Consider the following 20,928-nt stretch of genomic DNA (forward strand, 5'->3'; position numbering starts at 1 on the left):
ACTCTGGAACCCAGTCAGTTGGGTCAGTTAGAAAGTTATCGACCTTGAAAGATTACAAGTATTAGAATTCATTCCTGTGCCTAAGTCCAAATTCATGTGTGAGATACTCAAAGCCCTAAATGTGTTCACTCTTCATCTTCAGTTCAAACTCAGTGTTGTACCTAAGATTATAGAAGTGGGAGAAGAAATGGAAATAAGCATCCTAGGGTGAAAAATAATATGAATTGAAAGGAGATGAAAAACATTAATCAGACTAAGGCTAAGAAATTCAGGAATATAGTCTCTTAGATATTTATTGTAATCTTCAAGAAATAAAACAAACTCAAAGAACAAAAACCACTTTCTATACAGAATTCACATACAAACTGAATACCTAATAGAGCACATACCATTTTTACACAATTAATTTCAATAAAGATAATTAAAACTTCACAATGTGAATACACTTCATAGCTTTAAACCCACACAAGAGCTCCTGTGGACACATGAAGAGTCACAATATTTGCTATGCAGCAGTAGTTTTCAACTAAATGTCGGTCACTATATGAAAGCATTAAGCTGTTTTCAATATTTTCTTAAGAAGAGTTCCACAGTGCAGTCACTGAGAAGGGGCCAAATGTGCCTGGTTCCAAAGGAAGATCTTCATCTGTGCATTTCCAATGCCCTTTATGGGAAACATGGAGCTACAGAAAAATCTCTGGGTACACATCTGCCAGGTGGCATTAGGTCGGACAATCTCTCATGGTTTGGTGCACTGGTAAATGTCTAAATCAACTGCTGTAATATGGCATTAAAGCAATTTGCATATTGTGGCTGAGTCTTGAGCTGCTCAGCACAGAGGAATATGATGATGCAACAGCTTGTTTTCCTCATGGAGACCAAAAGGTAGGGAGCTAAACTGGGGTAATTTGAGTGGTTTCAAAGGGCCAGTTTGGCTGTCTTAAGAAAACAATGATCTATAGCTGATAGCTTTGTCTCTCTTGCATTCAAAGGAAACATAACTGTGGCCTTTCCCACTTATTTTCCTGGCACAATCTCCTCACTACCTAATTCTTTCCGGAATTATGTTTGACCTCTTCAATGGAGCCCTCTCTGACTCTTCCAGTTCTTACAGGTCCCCCATTCTCTGTGTTCCTATACCCTGACATAACCTAGCATTTAGATTATATCTGGACTTTTCCCCCTTGTTCTCATTAGGGGCAGGAGCCATACATCTTCCATGTTTGATTCCCACAGCACTGAGCATATGGGGTTCAATAACTATGTGACAACTAACTAAACATTCAACCACACCCTTAAATTATCATTCTAATATTGGCTACCTGCTTCCATTTTTTAAAAAATTTGGCACAAAGTTGTCACTAATCTCCCTATTTTACCCACCTTCACTTGACTTCTTCAGTGGATTTTGAGAGCTAAGAACAAATTTCAGTCTATCACAGTTACATTCAGGCCACATATCACCCACATAGACCAAATCCATTTAATATGATTGGCACATCCTCACATGTCAATCTCCAGCCAAGCACCATAGAGAGAACTGAAGGCTTTATATGATGAACACATGGCCATGGTCATCTAGAACCAACTGTCTTGCATCAATTTTAGTGAATAAGTCATAACTTGTTTTTCTTCCTAAGGGTTTCATGACTTACTCCACTAACTGAATGAAAAGGCAAAGTACAATATTAAAATGAATGCTTTGCCTTAGAAATGGCAAGTAGGAGTTTAAGACGGTTATTCTAATTTAAAATTCATATACATAAACATTTATAGCTTTTCATTATCCAGCAACTAGGCTTCAGTTCTTGATTTTGCATCTCAGTGAAGTTCCAGGCCACCAATTAGCATTAAACAAGGGAGTTTGAGGATGAATATATGAGTTTATGATGGCATTACAAAGTATTTAAGGATTCTGATTTGTTCCTCTTATATCACCAGTGTGGACAACTGAGAATTGAAAGTGAATACAACATTAGCTACAACCTAAAAATACATTGGTATTTTAGAATTCCCAGGGTTGACAGTGTTGAATTTGTAAATAAAATACAAGATTGAGTAACAATAAATTATACATACAAGTACAGAGGTGAAAATTCTTAGTAGACATATCATGTGATCAACCTTTCTGAGAAGAAAAACATGACTTTTCCTAATGCACATAGTTTCTCTTAGGTATCTAAATTAGTTGCTTAAAAGTAAAATGTACACTTTTATATGACACTTAAAGAAAATTTTGAGTTATAGAAGGAGATGCTTTTATAAAATAAATGAACAGCCATTCTGTCTTGACAATAAAATCCACAATTCTAAGAGATAAAATTGACACATATTTCCAGATACTAAATGTTTGGTTTTATAAGAAAAAAGTATTTTGAAGTAGGCACAGAGGGGTTTTACATGACACCAATAAGATATTTACTGTATAAACTGCACCACTAGACAAATACAGCTACAAGAAAATCATTTGAATAAGTCACACAGCTATCAAAGCATCTCACACATTCATTATAATTCACTCTTTCATACTAGTTTATATACACTGAGTGAGTCATTAAATATTGCACTTATTGGCCCATGAACCCTCAATTCTGAGGTGTTGAAAATAGAAAACAAATCTATTTTTATAACATATTTCATGCAACATTTAAGACATATCAGTTCTACAAACACCATTAAATAGTTGTACATTTGGACAGTCCAACGGTATCACATCACGTCTGACATTAACAATATATTAACAGGAATTACAGGACAGTTTTCCTTTAGCACGTATCCTAGGGATAATGAGACAATGCATGGAAAGCCATCATATTGATACAGCAAACAATACCCAAACTTTACTTTTACAAGAAGTATGGAACCACTTGACAGATGTAAGTCATGCTCACGTCCCTGAAAGGGCAGGTGTCTGAGGGGCTCAGGTACCATCTGTGTCTGTAAGAACAGCATTCACGAACCTAAGCAATACCTAGCCCCAAATAACATGAATGCAAAATAATTCGCATCAAGAAATAAAGCCACAGCCAACTCTCACTTGTCCACGATGAAGGAAATATTAACACAGGTGAATGAAATACACAGGTAACCTCAAACCTCATTTCAGCAAGTAATGACTATTTGAAACTCCACCCGTAATGGTTGCTGATGGGAAGTAAATGGTGAAATTTGAGTCTCATTTTCTATTCTTGGTCCTGTCATTCCATGAGGATAGTGTTTTGAAAAACTGCAGTAATTTAAAAGAAAGTCAGAAAGTAAAAGAGAACTGCAAATAGAAAGTTCAATTTGTCCACTAGCTAGATGGTCTGATCTTAACACTCGAGCTCTGAGTGAGGTTTTAAAATGACTCATTTCTGTTATCTAGAATGCTTGCAAAATATATTTCCCCTCCACTCTCTCTGTTTGGAGGAAATTAATTATATGCACAGACTAATCAAACGAAATCAGTGTGAAGAACCGATTTTATGGACCTTATAAGTAAGATGTGAGTTATAGCTGGAACATAGTAAAAGCTCCCTTTTCCCTAGCACTGAGAAAGCACCATAGATGGAATTTTGCCTTCTTAAAAAAAAGTATCAGTGTTTACCTGATACCTCTGTATCAGGCGAGTGAGCGTGTGAGTGACTGTTGAGAAGGGCAGCACTGTATGTGTAATCTAAAAGCAAATATTTCAATCTATCAAAGGGAAATATTATTTGACTGGAGTGTCAAGCATTTCTGTAAATATTTTTAAGAAAAAAAATATTTGTGAAATACCAGTAACAATAGGTAGATACATTTTAGATAAATCCCCCAGCTTGGTTTTTCCCTGTTAGGGGGTACTATATTTCTACAACCTAGAGCCCTTTAGATACAGTGCTGTGCAGGGGCAAAGGCTTTTTTATTCTGGTCATAAACTTCATCTTTTACTTAATTTGGCCCAGTAAATTCCATGATATAAAACAGGTTTATGTCTTTAATTGACTTTGGTCAAAAATTCACCTAAAATATGAAGAACTCCCAAAAGCTGGCTCAAAGGTTCAGCATATCAGAAAGACTTCACCATTTTACAGGCAAACTACTAAAGCGAAGGTAATCAATGCACACAGGCAGAGCTGAGCAGAGCTGTAGAGGTTGCATTTTCCAGGGAGTGACAGAAAGGCCACATGGGTGTAGTTGCTCATGTGGCACCCGGACAGCACACTAAGTGACTATACACGCAAAGGAACGGAGTTCCGGGTTCTAGTCATGCAAACTGTAATTGTGAGAGAAAGGGTTCTTCAGATGGACAGGCCAGCTCTGAAGTATGCCACACCAAAAATACCTGATTGAGCATTCCAGTAGTACTATGAAGATTATTAACAAACACACAGTAACTTTTTGGTCTAGAAGAGTTTTAGTTATGACTTTTCTTTATAAATAAGATTCATATCACAGTTTTTCACATGCAGGTGTTACCTACCTCAGCTTGGTATAGCTTGGTAGTTTGGATATGCTTTTAATATAGTCCCACAAATGCCACACTGTTAACTAAAATATCACATAGTACATCCTCAACCATGCACTAAGATACATGTTGGATAAAGCACGTCACAATGAACCACTGATTATGGACTACCATGCTCTAAAATTAATGTTGCTTCATGGAAGTTCAGTTAATAGTGGAATGTATTTAACTTTTAAAAGAGAAGAAGAAGGTTGTATATACCCGAAAGTCTATCGTCAGCATAGATGTATTTAAAATGGAAAGTTTAAATTGGTTCCTTAAAAAATAACCAGTGTACTAAACAAAAGGCCTATAATTAATATGAGTAAGATTTAAGTAGGTGAAATATATATTTGTTTAGTGAGTGTTTTGATGTCTTGTATAATTTGGGTTGTAACTTTGTAGATTTTGTTTATTATCACAATGCCACAACTTTCTGCTACAACTGAAGGCATCATCATAGTTTTCTTTCCAAGTAAAAATCTTAGCACTTAGTTACCAGGCAGCAAAAAAATACTGAACTTCAAGTGACCCTAAGGAGGAACTAGAAGAACCTCCTAGCTTTCACAGTCATTAGAAGTTCATCAAGGCAGTTGGAGCTGTTCACTGGGGGCAGCAACAATGAACTGATTCATTGTCCTGAAGCAATTCCTTTTATGAGCATGTAGATGCGATGCTAACATTCAAACTGCCCTCTTAGGACGCTTTGTGCACCTTCTACTTCCATCCCCATCTCCAAAAACTGAAATGCTGATTCACTCTGAGGATGGCTATTTAAATCAAATAATTTTCAGTCTAATTTTTCAGTTGCATTAGGAAAAGAAAGGAAGGTACCAACACCAAAGCTCTTGGAAGAATCAATTTGGAACAGTTCAGGTTTATTCCTAAGGGTATCTAGAGGAGTGAAAGTGGTCAGATAATGAGTAGCAAAGGAAAATAAATTCATACTTAAAACACTAATTTAATTGCATCAAAGACAAGAGATAAATGTGTATAACTTACAAACCAACAGGAGTATGTACTTTTTAAAAGTCTTGTTCTTTTAAATATAAATTTAGTTAGGCCATTGATAAAAATGACCTGCATTTATTTATGTATTTAGACTATTGATAGATGATGGTATAGTGTGTGTGTGTGTGTGTGTGCATGTGTGTGTTGGCCAAAAGGCTGAAAAACCTTGGAACTATAATGTTATAATTTATAAGTAACATAGCTCAATGCCAATGAAAGCCCACTTAGTTTACCTTGGGTTGGTCCCACCATTTGCCAAATTTGATGTTAAAACCCGGATTTTTTGATGCAATTACAGCAGGAGCATTTAAGTGTTCTTTCTCTTGAGCTCTGTGACTGTTTCTCTGGAAACCTCTCATTGAATTATTTGGAATGGAAATCCTAACAGGCTGGGAGTTTCAGAACTGAGAATCAATGAAAAAGGCTTCACTTCCATTGGGGTTTAGAAATTAGAAAGTATCAGATGTTTCTTGGCAATGACATTGGGGCTATTGTTGCGTGTCTCTCCCCTGACTGGCATAAAATGTTTCCACTTCGGGATGTTTGACACTGTGTAAGTGGGAGCTTGGCTTAGGGCTTCCCGTCTAAGGGCCAATTAACTTCAACAGCAATCAGTTCTTCAGGGAAGGGGTTTTCAGCAGAGCAAAACTCTGCTCTTTCACTTTTAAATACTGTCTCATTTTGCTTTTCATTTTACCACAATACACACATCAAGGTCCTTTTGAAAAAGCCATCAGAATATTCTTTCTAAGCTTTTTACATCTATGTGTGGGATGAGGGCTGTGAAGGAGGATGGGAAGGGTTTCCTGGCTTTATTAGTTCCTTTTAGATTGTAAAAGTGAGCTTAATAGCTATATCATTTAACATGGCCACATTCTGGCCCAAGTTACAGAAATATTATAACATTGTACAAACAGACTACTGCTGCAAACAAATCTGTTTTTATGCTTCCTGCTTCTTTCTCTCCCGTCACTGTAATTCCTGTGATTTTGAAGTTGGTTGCCCCGTTAAAAACTAATAAAACATTAATGTTTTCTTGTCTTTACTATGCTAAGGTTTGCTTTGTAGGGCGCCAAAGTAGAAATGTACTACTGATTAGTGGATCTTCAACTAGGAAGGTGAGAAATAACATGGAAATGCTTAAAGCATTCCAAATGCTCTCTCCCCTAATTTCCAACTTTTGACTTACTAATGTGTGTGACCTAGTTCTGTGACTTGTAAGGATTTATTCTCCAAAGATATCTTTAGATGTATGCCTGTTTCATTTGCATCCAATACTTTCATGGGAAGCCTCTCTATTTTTGAGAAGAGGAAAAAAATTCTTTGACATAACCACCAAAAAAGTAGAAAGTTCACTTAACGAAACTATCCTTCCAAATCTGCGCAAATAATTCCTGCTGCCTTCCTAAATCCTAGCTTTAAATAATGCTGGACAGTGATACAGAGGCCAAGTTTCCCTGTTGCTCTCTGTACAGCTGGTAGGATTTGTTGTTTTCTCTTTATTCATATAGGTCCTTTAGGAAGTTTGTGATACAAAATTAGAATGCTCCAGTGGTTTCCTCCCTCTTTTAAATTGCTATGGACCCTAAATATTTCTGAAATTGAAATACTACAGTTTTAGAATGTTTCCTGTGTAACTTAAGCATTCATGTAATAGGAATTTGCTTTAGAATTTATGAACATCTGGACTTAAAAAGATGATTAAAGATTAAAATTTTCCTTTTTCTCAACTGGGGACCCTTTGAAATCTGATTTAAATAGCATCTAAACAGGTAAAAGAACTTAGCTGAGGTTTGAGAAGATGGCCGTGTGTGGGGAGGCAAGTCTACATCCTACGGAAAGAGGAGCCCTAACAAGCTTCAACATAAGCTCTAGTCCAAGAGTTGGTGATGGTTCCAGAAAGTGATGGTGGTGGTGGTGTGCATTATGGGGGTTGGGGAAGGCAAGTCATTGAAAAATAAGGGGGCTTGGACCTTGGAATTCCATAGCTACTCATACCCTTCTTGGTTAAAATGCTTGTTGCATAACTGGCATTCAGTAGATATGTCTCAATCTGTTCAATGATGTTGAATATTCACAGAATTGGGAAGGATCAGTGGAAAAAGCAGTCCTGGGTAGATACTTGCTTATTTAAACGTGTAAACGAAGATTATTGTTAAATAGCCCCAGTCAGGTAATATTAATGACTTAGGAAAATTGCAAGAACCTTAAAAACAACATTTCAATTTCTTTATAGGCCAATGATCTCCTCAGTTATTAATAACAGTGAAATAAAGACACAGTTCCCAACAGTAAACTGACCAGACTCGTGACAGCGTCCCTAATCATGAGAAAAACTTCCATTTGATTTTCAACTAAGAGTAAAGCAAATGAAGTCTTGTGACTTCTTCCTCTGCACGCACGCGGGCATGTGTGCACACACATACACACACACACACACACACAAGCAATTCCTTGGTCATCATTCCTACAAGTGAATAGCATAATTTGAATCAATGGGACAAAAGCCAGTTGTAGTGAGATTATAGTCTGATGTCCCAGAAGTAGTCTGAGAACAAATTTGAAACAAAAAGAGCCTAGCAGACAAATAAATAACAAGTCACATGCAGGTATCAGATGTTTATAGATGGATAGTCCTTATAAATTTAAGATCACATATTTGCCACATATTAAACAGGAAAGCTCCCAAGAATTGAATGCGTACGAGCCATTGACATCAATTTATTCCTCCAAATAATTGTTAGGCAGTATAAATGAAGGCTAATAGACCATTTACAAATGCTGTTTGTTGGCAACCACAGCCCCCTGGAGCTGCCTGTGTGCACGGGGACACTAGCAGGCACAGTTGGGCTGCGGTGGAGGAGGAGTTTCCTTGAGTCTCGTGTTCTGCTTTGCAGCAGTGATGGCAGGATCAGTCTCCAAACTCTCTGACATTTTGTCGCAGATGATATCCACAAGGCGCTCAAATGTCTGCTTGACATTAATGTTGTCCTTGGCACTTGTTTCAAAAAACTCAAACCCTGGAAGAAACACACAGAAACACATCTTGGTTATTTTGCATTTCTGAAATTAAATGGGACTTGATTATGGCTTTCAATAGTGATGAGGTGATGGTGAGACATCAGTGGGTGGTAGGTTTGGGGTAGGTAAGAGATTAGAGGTGGGCATGAGGTACCATTTAAGCAAATGCTACCATCTCTTACTCCATTAACCAAAAACAAAAGAGTTATAAAGTGGAATTGGTGATGTTCACATTTTATTTTTCTCTATTGATTCATTTGCATTATCAGCATGACTGAATAGATTAAAAATATTCTATTGCAAGAGTTAGTAATGACAACAGTAAGAATCCTCAATACCAAATCTATCTGTAAGAATCTTCAATGCTAAGTCTAGATTTTCCATCCCTTCCCTCAACCCCTAGTGCACCATGTAGACTCTTGCAATCTTTTCGTGGCATTATTTGGCATCTTATTCTGTTTTTATTTCCAGATTCTACCAAAATTTTTAATTTCAATTTTTAAAATCAATTTAAAGCTCAGAAGGCTTGGTGTGCATATTCTGCTATAAAAGGGAATACCAAGCTCCAATATAATCCAGCTCTAACTTTTCCATGTCTGCCCTGCTGCTGCCTAATGATTGGTCTGAGAGTGGGCTTCTAGTAAATTTTCAGTATCTGAAAGGACACAAGATGGCACTGAAGAGTCATAAGATTTACCTTAAACCTGCTTCAACCTCCTTCAGAAAATTTTTGAGTAGTGTTATTCCAACAGCCCTCCAGGGCTTTGTATACCTCTGCACCTATCAGCTGGGTGCTGATTTTTCCATAGCTTCTGTTATCCATCAGCAGGAATGTTTTTACCAACATCTGGGAAAGGGCACTTGGTAAATTTCAAATGAGCTGCCAGAGATTGTTAAGAAGTTACAAAATGCAGCAACAGTTTCACACTTTCACCTATGTGCCACTGTACCTGGGCAGAAGCAGCCTTAGTATGCTGCTCTGTACACAGTCTTATCACTCTATTGTTTGCATTCACATTCCACTGGCTGAGCTTGCCAGTCAGTTGCCATGACAACCTCCCCACTAGGCCAGCCAGAGATTGCTCTGGTCCATTCAGGGGACGTTGATTTAGGATGTGTTGGGCTGAACACAGAAAGGCTTTTCTAATCCATTCTGAATTTTACACCCTATAAATCCTTCTGGTTACATCTGGCCCTATCTCAGAGGAGCCACATGGATTCAAAATGATTAAATCATGTGATTTCATCCCAGCTCCTGGGGCCAAAGGAAAAAGAACAGATTAATATTTTGCATCCATGTCAAAATCCCTCAAATAACCTAGAAATACTTATTTTCTTAAATAGTATTGAAGCTAGACAACAAAAGGCAAGTGTCGTGAGTTAAAATCTCCAACTTAGTCATTATACTATTTGGTTCAATGACTACATCTGAGCTTGAATTTCACTAGCTACTTTCTTGTTAAAATCCACATGAATAACTGCAGGATTGGGGTTGAACATCAGTAGAGTCAAGGTTCTATAAAATAGAGCTGGATATTTCAAACCATTGTGGCTTGTATTTTTCTTTCCTTTTGTCTCTCTGGACAATGCTTATATGGCTCTCTTATAGTCTACATTTTAAAAATCTACAGATAAGGCCATCTGGTGTTAACAGAGCTCTCTTTTATAATGTTTGTGCAGTCTTTAGAGCTAGATCATTCAACTTCCAGTAATTCAATCCAGATTTGGGGAAAGGCAAGCATGGATCTAAGCAAGATCCTTGTTGCTAAGATATCAGAACTATTGGCATGCTTGTGGTGATTTTCCCAGACCTAATGGGAGGATGCTTTATGTCATAAGATACCAAGAACCCACTGAAGAATTCAAGATCCCTGAATGAGGCTTTGAAGAAAAAACATCCAAGAATTTGGTACAAAGGTCTCATTTACAAGTTCAATTTTTTCATCTCTTTTGCTAACACTTCTTGTACTTATTAGTATGATTTGGGAAGTCACTGAGCTTGAACGGTATCATAAAAGATTTAGCTATTATGAAAAGATGATAATCCACACAAGGTTTTATCAAATGTGACTCCTTTACCCTGGGCATCTCAACACCCTATCATCATATTGGTATACAATTTGAGGTCAGTAAAATTATCTTTGATCTCAGAAGCCAACATGATCTCAGCTTCTCAACCTTAACTGGAACCCTAAGAATATGTGGCTATTAAAGAGACAATGTGCCAGAAATAATGGCACCTATTTATTCAGCATGCTGAGGAGACATCATGATATGGTGAGAGATAGATTATCAGTCAAAAGATGTGGGATCTAGCCCCACTTACCAACACTTCTAGCTTTGGGACCATGAACAAGTCACTTTTAAAAAAATCCTTAATTTCCTTATTTATGACATTTGCCTTACTTAACTTACAGGGTTATCATGAGGCTAAAATGAGAAAAGATAGGCATAAGTGCCAAGCAAACTAGAAAATGCTATGATAACAACAATAGCAATAATAAACTAACATTTGTTGAATGATTACTATATAATAGGTACTATTCAGAGCATTTTATACATTTTAACTCATTTTATCCATTAGTAGGTACCATTATTTTCTCCAATTTACTGATGAAATAGAGGCAGAAAATGGCTCCGTAATTTGCTCAAGTATTTCCTTGCTCAGCTAGTAAATGGCAAAGCTGGAACATGAACTACTAACTTGTACACTCTCCTGCTTCTCCAGATACACTGAAAAAGTAAGCTACCATTTTGTTTTGGCTAAATTGTAAGTCCTATGTTAATTAACAATCACAATATACCATAAACTTTCATCAAGTTAAATAATCAGAAAATAATTAACTAGATTTAACACTGCCAGTAAACCAAATGAAACAATCTTTCTTGGTGATTCCAAAAGTACTCTGATATCTTATACTGCTCAAGATTCATCAAGATGGTCATCATGACAGCTGTATTTCTATACAGAATTCTAGATTTATAGATATACAAAGTTACGGAGGCTGGGTGTGGTGGCTCATGCCTGTAATCCCAGCACTTTTGGAGGCTGAGGCGGGTGGATCACCGAGGTCAGGAGTTCGAGACCAGCCTGGCCAACATGGCGAAACCCTGCCTCTACTAAAAATACAAAAATTAGCCAGGCGTTGTGGCACGTGCCTGTAGTCCCAGCTACTCAGGAGGCTGAGGCAGGAGAATCGCTTGAACCTGAGATGTGGAGGTTGCAGTGAGCTGAGATCGCACCACTGGCACTCCAGCCTGGGTGACAGAGCGAGACTCCATCTCAAATAAATAAATAAATAAAGGTTCTGGAAATTAAAGTGCTTCTCATTGACCAGATATGCTGGGATCTCTTGTCATAAGTTTGTCATAAAATAAGATATTCAGGATCAAAATCAATATCAGTAGTATTTTAGCATTTAGTAGTTTAGATTTGGGGTACAGGGATGTTTAGAAAATCAAGTGGGGCTTGATTTTCTATCCAAGCGAATCAGTCTTTTCATTCAATCATCTGTGTATGAGGATGCTCATGCCCTCAACTGTGTGTGCCCATGGGTGCTTAAAGCTCATGGCCTAAGTTATAACCACTAATGCAACCATTACAGCCTTTGTTCTTTCACTAACTCAGATTTTATGGCTGTTACCTCCCAGTATCTCTGTATTTTGAGATCAGTTCTCAGTATTTTGAGCTTGTTCTGAGAAATCTTTAATCTCCCATTCGTACACACCAACGTCAGTGGGAAGCTGGATCAATGATACTTCAGAAACAGAGTCTTATAACTTTGAAGATCACTTCCAATCTACTGGGTAGAAGAGTGTGGTTCAGCAAGATCAAATAAGTAGCCCAAAGTCACACAGCAAGCCGATTGTGAAGTCTGACAAAGACCTCCTGATAAATAAGTTACTGATTTAGCTTACAGCCTTGAACACCTGTCTCTCAGACTACATCATCCAGAATTAGTATTTTCAGCTCATGTAGGTTTCTTCATCAGCAAATCAGTGAAGACTTTCACTTAACTGTAGAAACTCTGATCATTCTTTCTCATCCTTCCCTTAACAAAGCCTTTCTAATCTCTTTGGCAGAGGCAAGCGGCACTGTTCGTGAGATGCATGAGCTTTGCACTGTGGTCCAGCACATCTCTGTTGTAGGCTTCCTCATGCCTGATCCTGAAAGGGTCACTCCTACCCTTTCCAAAAACCACTACAGGTACAGCGGGACACTAATCCCTTCAGGTTCACCTGATGTTAGGGACCAAATAAAAGCTTGGAAAGGTTTTGTTTGATAAAACATGTTAGCTATGCTGAGGAAAGAGGAGCAGAAGCAAAAGCCAACCTGTGTCCTCTTCATGGTGGACACTGAAAGAGCAAGCAGAGAGAGGCAGTGTAAGCCAGACTACACTCTAGTGACAAACGGCTGTGATTCTACACCCTGACTTCATAGGATTGGAGGTTCACCCTCATTAGAATCACCTGAATTGTGGGCTGGGTGCCATAGCTCACGCCTGTAATCCCAGCACTTTGGGAGGCCACGGTGGGAGGATCGCTTGAGCTCAGGAGTTCAAGACCAACCTGGCCTACATAGTAAGACACCACCTCTACAAAATATACAAAGATTAGCTGAGTGTGGTGCCACAATTCTGTAATCCCAGCTACTCAGGAGGCTGAGGTGGGAGGACCGCTGAGCCTGGGAGGTCAAGGCTGCAGTGAGCAGTGTTCACGTCACTGCACTCCAGCCTGGGTGACAGAGCAAATCACCTGAAGTGCTTAAAAGTTTCTGAACTCCACTCTACACATACTGAACAATGGGAATCAAGAGGGGTGTATGGGGCTTCAGAATATGCATTTTTAACAGGTTCCTTGGGAGGTTTCTTACGCACATTTAAGGTTAAGATTTACCCTCCTCTGTACACCCATGTTCAGAGCAGCATTATTCACGATAGCCAAAAGGTAGAACTAATCCAAGTGCCTATCAACCTATGAATGGATAAACAAAATGTGTTATATATAAACAATGGAATATTATTCAATTTTAAAAGAAAGGAAATTTTCACACGTTATAACATGAATGAACCTTGAGGACATTATGCTAAGTGTAATAAGCCAGTCACAAAAAGACAAATACTGATTCATGCTACAACATGGATGAACTGTGAAAATAGTATTCCAAGTGAAAAAAGCCTGACATAAAGGACCATATCTCATATGAGACCATTTTATAAAAAATGCCCAGAATAGGTAAATCTATAAGACAGGAAGCAGATTAGTAGCTTCCTAAGCTGGGGTAGAGAGTGAGGGAAAAGGCAGAGTGAATGCTGATGGGCAGGGGGCTTCTTTCTGGGGTTATGAAAATATTGCAAAATTGACTGTGATGAAGGTGGCACAGTCCTGTGAACATACTAAAAACCACTGAATTGTACACTTCAAATGGGTGAATTTTATGGTATATGAATTATACCTTTATAAAACTATATATACACATATATATACATATATGTATACCTATATGTATATATATGTATATATACATATACACACACACACACACACATATATATATATATATATAGTAAGAATCGCTGTACTAAATGAATGAGAATGTATGTTGCCCTTAGAGATTTTTCTGCGAAACCCCATGGCCGATTGGGGAAACCATTCTGGTGACTGGCAGAATCCCCTACCACAAAATGGTTCCCATGCTCAACAAGAACCCTTCTTACAGGTGTTTAAATCTAATCCTTTTTGCTCTGGTCTCAATGGAGATGAAAGAGCAGCTGCTTTTCAAGGAGGGCATTCTAATACCTTCCGGTGCACGTGAAGAACATGAACCCACACTTCCTGGCTGTGGCGCAGGCCTGATTTGCCGACACTCTTCTGTCCACTTTGCTCCCAGGAGGTCCTTAGAGCAAAGGAAGCCTCAGAGAAGGCTGAGGCCTTTTCACATTGATACCCACAGGGCAGCAAGCAGGGCCTTAGGCCAGAAGTGTGCTGCTCACTGAGGTGGCAGGCTCCAGGATGTCACTCTGGCACTTGAAGAGTACTGGAACGTCAGAGCACCCTAGGGGACTCCATTCCACATGTGACTGCATTGTGTTAATGGTAATAATCACAATTACAGTATTGCACACTTAACCACCTCTTCCCCCGCTTTCTCCAGTGCATTACAACAATCTTACAGGAAACACTTGATTCATTTCCACCCACCAATAGCTACACCATATTGTGAAATGCCATTTGTTTTTATGAGATGTTCTGCGGCACTGTTGCTCTTTTTTTAACCCCAGGGAAACATCGCTTGGGGCACTCTGATCTTTTAAACTTTACTTTGAAAGAAAAATCACAACTGATATTTTTTTTTTCTGTAGAGAGGAAATAGCCACTAAAGTCACACTGCAATAAATTATTTTCATCTCCAATTGTTAAAAATCTGTGATTTGTTCTTAAGTTTCTATTCCCAAACTCCTAAATGAGAAAATCTTCTTTTTCCAGATTCTAGTTACAGTTCCAATGTCTTGTCTCCCCTTTCCTGTGGAACTGGATGGGCCAGAACTGCAAGGAAAGGTCATTCTGCTACCGGGTGGGTGACATTTGAGCCAGAAGTAGGGATTGCTGAGCAGCAGGACAAACTGGCATATTAGCTCGTCCTCTACTGGGCCCCAGCCCAGAGACAGGCTTTAGGAAGAGAAGTGGGAGGTAAGGCTTTTGATCAATTTGCCTGAAGAAGGGCCAAAATTGCAGACCAAAGCTGTAGAAAAGCAAGAATAGGCTAGTGCTACTAAAAAAATGGTATTTCAGCCCCTGAGTCTGTGTCTTTAGCCAGGCATGACCAGATGGTAGCATTTTCCTGCTTCTGTTAGAATTCTGAAACTATGCAATGGTCAGTCTATGGCCTTAACAAATCCTGGTCCATAATATAAGAAGATGGACATTAGGGATGTACAAAGGTTAATCACCATGATCTAATTTCAGAACATTGTCATCACCCCCCAGAAAGAAACTTTGCATCCAAAAGCAATCACCCCTCATTCCTTGACCACCTCCATACTACGTGTGTTTTGCTCCGCAATTAGAATGTACATTCCACTGTGCTTCTCCATATCTCTAGAGATAGTAACATAGTGCCCAGCATGAGCAGTTGTCCAGTAGATGTTGGCTAATTAAAGGGTTTTTTTTAACTTTTGAAATTTTTGTGGGTATATAGTAGGTGTATATATTTATAGGGTTAATTAAAGAATAGATTTCTGTTAATTGGCTGGGAGAAGCAGTGGGGTTAATGGGGAAATGGAGAGAAAGAGAATCACTTTTCCTTTGTTTTTAGTTATGACGTGACTAAACCAGTGAACAATTCTGTCAGCCATATCATTTTTAGATGGAGTTTACCAAGCATGGAATTTCACAAAATATTGTTTTGGTTTTGCCCTGTGGGAAATTTATGATATAAAACAAATTAAACCAGCTCTATTTACTCACAAGGAAAGACATATTTCTGAAAAAATTTGAAGAAATGCAAGATCGTTACACTTCAACACCTGAACTAAGAACTATTAAAGTGCTGAGAAGTCGATGTTCTGTCATATTGGTTTTAATAAAGAGATAAGGATCATTTATGATTGGCAGAGTGGCTGCTTATATGCAAAGAGTGCTAAGTGTTTTAAAAGAGTTTTTTCTCTGAAATGGGTTAAATATAACCTTTGTAACTTCTTAACATTTCAATAGGCTTTCAATGATAAAGGAGACAATTTCCAGCTCAGCCTATTTATGAATTGTCAACAAAAACATTGATAACTTCTGTCTGTTTAGGATTTTCAGGTTACAATAACATATGCATTATCAATTAGGAAGTTATTTTTGCTGTGAAGGATACATATGAAATAGAGCAAATAGTGTAATACATTTTTAATTACTAGGGCCCAAACGAATGAAATTTCATTGTGATATCAAAGGATATGGAATCTTAAATGTAACTAACATTTATTAAGTACATACTATATGCACATACTACGCTAGGCCTTTTTGCATTTATTTTCTAATCCTGTAACCAGCCCCATGAAGTAGGTGACTTTACGAGGCTCATTTTACAGTTGCGAAAATGGTTGAGTCACACGCTTGGTAAACCAGGACAAGATCTAAAATCTGACTCTAAAGTCCACACTCTTAACCTTTGTACATCCCTAATGTCCATCTTCTTATATTTTGGCAGTGTTCCACTAGCTGTTGGCTTCATTTACAAGTTCTTGGGATTTCTTATCCTTTCTAATATGTACTAATATCTGCCAATTCTTAAAATCAAGAAATTCTTCTCGAGGTCTATATCTACCTCCTTTCAATAGTAACACAGCCTAGACACAGAACACTATGTGAAGCTTCACACAAATGATTTTACTTTATATAGTGACAAATTCTGAAAGTTGTAATTAAATCATCCCTTGTCTTGATGAAGTTTGAATATGGAAAAGGAACTCTCTCCAGAAGCAGCTAGTTTTTTCACTGAACTCTCAAGGCAGAGGATGAGATGGTGATGAATCTTTCTTAGGATGGCTACTTCCTTGTCAAATAAAGCCAAGCCATGCAAATGCCAGTTAAGTAAAGTTAAGGGTAAAATAGAGAGAATAGGGCATAGTACCAAGATTTAGTGGAGAAAACTATTCTAATGGCTTACACAGATGAAATATCATGGGCCAGTCTGTACACAGCTGAAAGCAGGTGCCTACAGGCATCAAAGAGAATATATCTTTGGGATTTGGGACTGAGACAAGAAAAAGTCATCCACTGAGAATAAAGTTATTAAGTAAGTGCCACAAAGTCCGTGAGATTAGCCATCTGCAGAAGGAATTCATTCCAAGATAGGATGAACAAACGATTTTCTGGTGAGAACAGCACACTTCTCAAAATCCATCAAGGGACTAGAGTGTCTCCCAAATTTCTCAGATGGAGGATAAGACTTCTCTTTTATCAGTAGTCTAATAAATGATAAAAATTTCAAGGTAAAACCATTAAAAGAAAATGGAGTTGATTTGTGTGAAGTCAAGGAAAAAAAGAGTCAAGGATTGAGAGTATTTACTGCCCAGTATGGTCAATGGGGAAATGAGAGGATGACTGCACTGAGTTGGCTGAGTATACAGGTTTACTTGCTCTGTATCCCAATAAAGAGCATTGTACTTACTCAATGGTATCCCTTAACGTCACATGCCTGGCACATAGTGAGAGCTCAATAGGATAAGAAATACATGAGTAGAAAAGGACCAAGCAAGGAACAGACAGCTACGATTTGTGAAAGGGAGAATGCTAAGTGCAGCAAGAGACTGCAGACACACATAGGGTGATTTGAAATCATCATAGGGCTGTGTAGAAGCACCCAATCTCTGCAGACTTGTCTCTCCAAACTGGATCAGATCTGCCTGGAGTTAGGAAGGATTTTCCACTGAAGAGAAAATGTAAAATGATCCCCACCAGCCCCCACTGCCACCACAAACACCTATAGTCCTTACAAGAGGAGAATCCCAAAGCTCTTGCAAACCCTAAGCCCATTTTGGAGAGCTGCTAGGAATTCATGCAGCTGTATTGCCCTGTAGCAGGAGGACAAGGTTTGCACTCTCCATACCTCACACCCCTGTGAGCCAAGCTTCTGCAGCATAGCACCATCTTGAGACCAGAGCTACCTCTGGGGTCCACCCTTCTCTGGGGGCCAGTATCTACTGCACCTCTCCAGCACTGGGACTCCATTTTAATTCTGACAAGCTGATACAGGTAGCTGAATGCCACAACCCCAGCTGTGCAGAGCCTGGGCCCAGAATCAGCTATGACTCTGGTCCTGCACAGCAGGGAAAACAACTCCTGTCACTACACTTTCAGCTGGGGGAAGAGTCTAGCAATCTTGCCCAGGGCAACTCTACTCTTGAGCCAGCCAAACTGCTACATGCCCTCCCCTAAATGGGAGAGGACCTGAGTCTCTGAGTAGCTGATCTGCCCCTGGCCAGCAAAGTCGCTATGTGACTGTGCTCAGGACCTGAGAAATAGCCCTGCAGTGCCCCTGCCCCCTGCCCCCTGCAGACATGGCTGTGGCCTACCCGATGGTCCTGCACTCTCCATCAGTGCCTAAGAAACAGCCTTGCAGGTTGCCCCTGGTGGGCATACCCCCAGGCCAACTGAAGAGCCTTGCACCTGCATGTAGACCTGAGAAATAGTTCCACGGACCACTCCTGGCAGGCACAATTCTAGGTCAGACAAGCAATTGCATGCTTGTGCCTGTGGCAAGAGTAACAGTACCATAGCTCCAACCCCAGTGACTCCAAGTTAGCTAGCACACTGTGTGCATATATATGCCTCCAACCTGAGAAACAGCCCAGCAACCCCAATCCTACAAAGCCACACCACTGGTGCCACAGACTCTCTCAGCCTAGACCACTGAGAAACTTGCTTATGCTACTAGTATGGATTATAGCTGAAGAAACTACATGGAGAGTACACTGTTGCATCCACCTAGAAGCAAAGCCAACGTACTCTACCAAACCAATACCCTAAAACTCATTCATATGAAACCTACTTCATAAAATTGGAAGAAGTGACTTTACCACATGCATAGAAATCAGTGTAGGGACACATCAAACATGAGAAAGCAAGGAAACAAGACACTGTCAATGAAAAACAGCAATTCTCAAGTAACAGACCTCAATGATAAGAAAATGTGTGAAATGCCAGAAAAAGAATTCAAAACAATAAACTTAAGAAAACTGAGATACAAGAGAATATAGGCAATTCAATGAATTCAGAAAGACAATTCATGATTTGAATGAGAAATTTGACAAAGAGATGGGTATCATTAAAAAGAACAAGACAGAAACCTTAAAGCTGAAGAATCCAATGACTAAAATAAAAAATTACCATTGAGAGCTTCAACAACAGACTAGACCAAGAAGAAAAAAGAATTTCTGAAGTTGAAGACAGGGCTTTTGAAATAATATAAGCAGAAAAAAAAAAAAAGAAAAAAGATAAATAAATAAAGCCTACAGGACTTATGGGACACTACTAAGTGAACAAATATTTATATTTTTGGTGTTTTGGGAAGCAGAAAAGAAGGGAAAAGATGAGGATAGCATAATTAATAAAATCATAGCAGACAGAGAAAGCATCAAGTCACATATAAAGTAACCCTCATTAGATTAATAGTGAAATTCTCACAGAACCCCTATAGGACAGGAGGGAATGGAATAATATATTTAAAGTACCAAAAGAAAAAAAAAACCTCCCAACCACAAATATTATACCTAGCAAAGCCATCCTTTAGAAATGATGGAGAAATAAAATCTTTCACATAAAAGCAAAAACCAAGGAAATTCATCATTACCAGACTGGCCTCACAAGAAATGTTCAAGGAAGTCTTACATTTGGAAGTAAAAAGATGATAAATGACATAATAAAAACTTGTGAAACTATAAAACTCCCTAGTAGAGGCAATATATGAAGGAAAAAAGAGAAAGGAATCAGACTGGGTGCAGTGGCTCATGTCTGTAATCCCAGCAGTCTGGGAGGCCGAGGCAGGTGGATCACCTGAGGTTGGGAGTTCTTGAACAACCTAACCAACATGGAGAAACCCCATCTCTACTAAAAATACAAAATTAGCCGGGCATGGTGGTGCATGCCTGTAATCCTAGCTATTTGGGAGTTTGAGGCAGGAGAATATCTTGAACCTGGGAGGCGGAGGTTGTGGTGAGCCAAGATTGTGCCATTGCACTCCAGCCTGGGCAACAAGAGCAAAACTCTGTCTCAATAAATAAATAAATAAATAAAATAAAAACTTATCATTACAGATAGGGACCCAGCCACAAAAATAAATAATAAAAGAGGAAATAAGAAACAAAAGATATATAAAACAACCAGGAAACAATCAGTAAAATGACAGGAGTAATTCCTCACCTATGAAATAATAACCTTGAATGTAAATGGCTTAAATTCTCCATTTAAAAGACACAGACAGGCTGAATAGATTAAAAAAAAATCAAGGCCCAATTATATGCTACCTACAAAAAACTCACTTCATTTGGAAAGACACACATAGACAAAAAGTGAAGGATTGGAAAAAGATGTTCCATTCAAGCAGAAACCAAAAGTAAGCAGGGATAGCTATACTTGCAGCAGTTAAAAAAAAAATGCTTCAAGTCAAAAGCTATAAAAAGAGACAGAGGATACAATATAATAATAAAAAGATTGAGTCAGCAAAATAATATAACACTTATAAATATATATGCACCTGACACCACAGCACCCAGATACATAAAGCAAGTATTAGATGTAAAGGGAAAGATAGACCCCAGGGATATAATAGTTCAATAATATAATAGTTGGGAATTTCAACACTCCACTATCAGCATTGGATCATCCAGACAGGAAATTAACAAAGAAACATCAGATTTAAACTATGCCACAAACCAGATGGA

The 20,928-nt window shown here is 38.5% G+C and overlaps 1 protein-coding gene across 2 annotated transcripts in view; it reads right to left on the reverse strand.

The window, feature by feature from the left end:
- Positions 1 to 267: 267 nt before the first annotated feature.
- The window catches only part of RAB3C (RAB3C, member RAS oncogene family), a 279,582-nt gene continuing 258,921 nt past the window's right edge, over positions 268 to 20,928 (reverse strand). For both annotated transcript variants that reach the window (XM_009449131.5, XM_526915.7), the window contains exon 5: positions 268 to 8,496. In XM_009449131.5, the coding sequence (XP_009447406.3) occupies positions 8,309 to 8,496 (188 nt within the window). In that variant the 3' untranslated portion in view covers positions 268 to 8,308. The remainder of the gene's footprint in view (positions 8,497 to 20,928) is intronic.

The sequence above is a fragment of the Pan troglodytes genome, chromosome 4, assembly GCF_028858775.2.
Source record: "Pan troglodytes isolate AG18354 chromosome 4, NHGRI_mPanTro3-v2.0_pri, whole genome shotgun sequence".
In the NCBI taxonomy this organism is placed as follows: Eukaryota; Metazoa; Chordata; class Mammalia; order Primates; family Hominidae; genus Pan; species Pan troglodytes.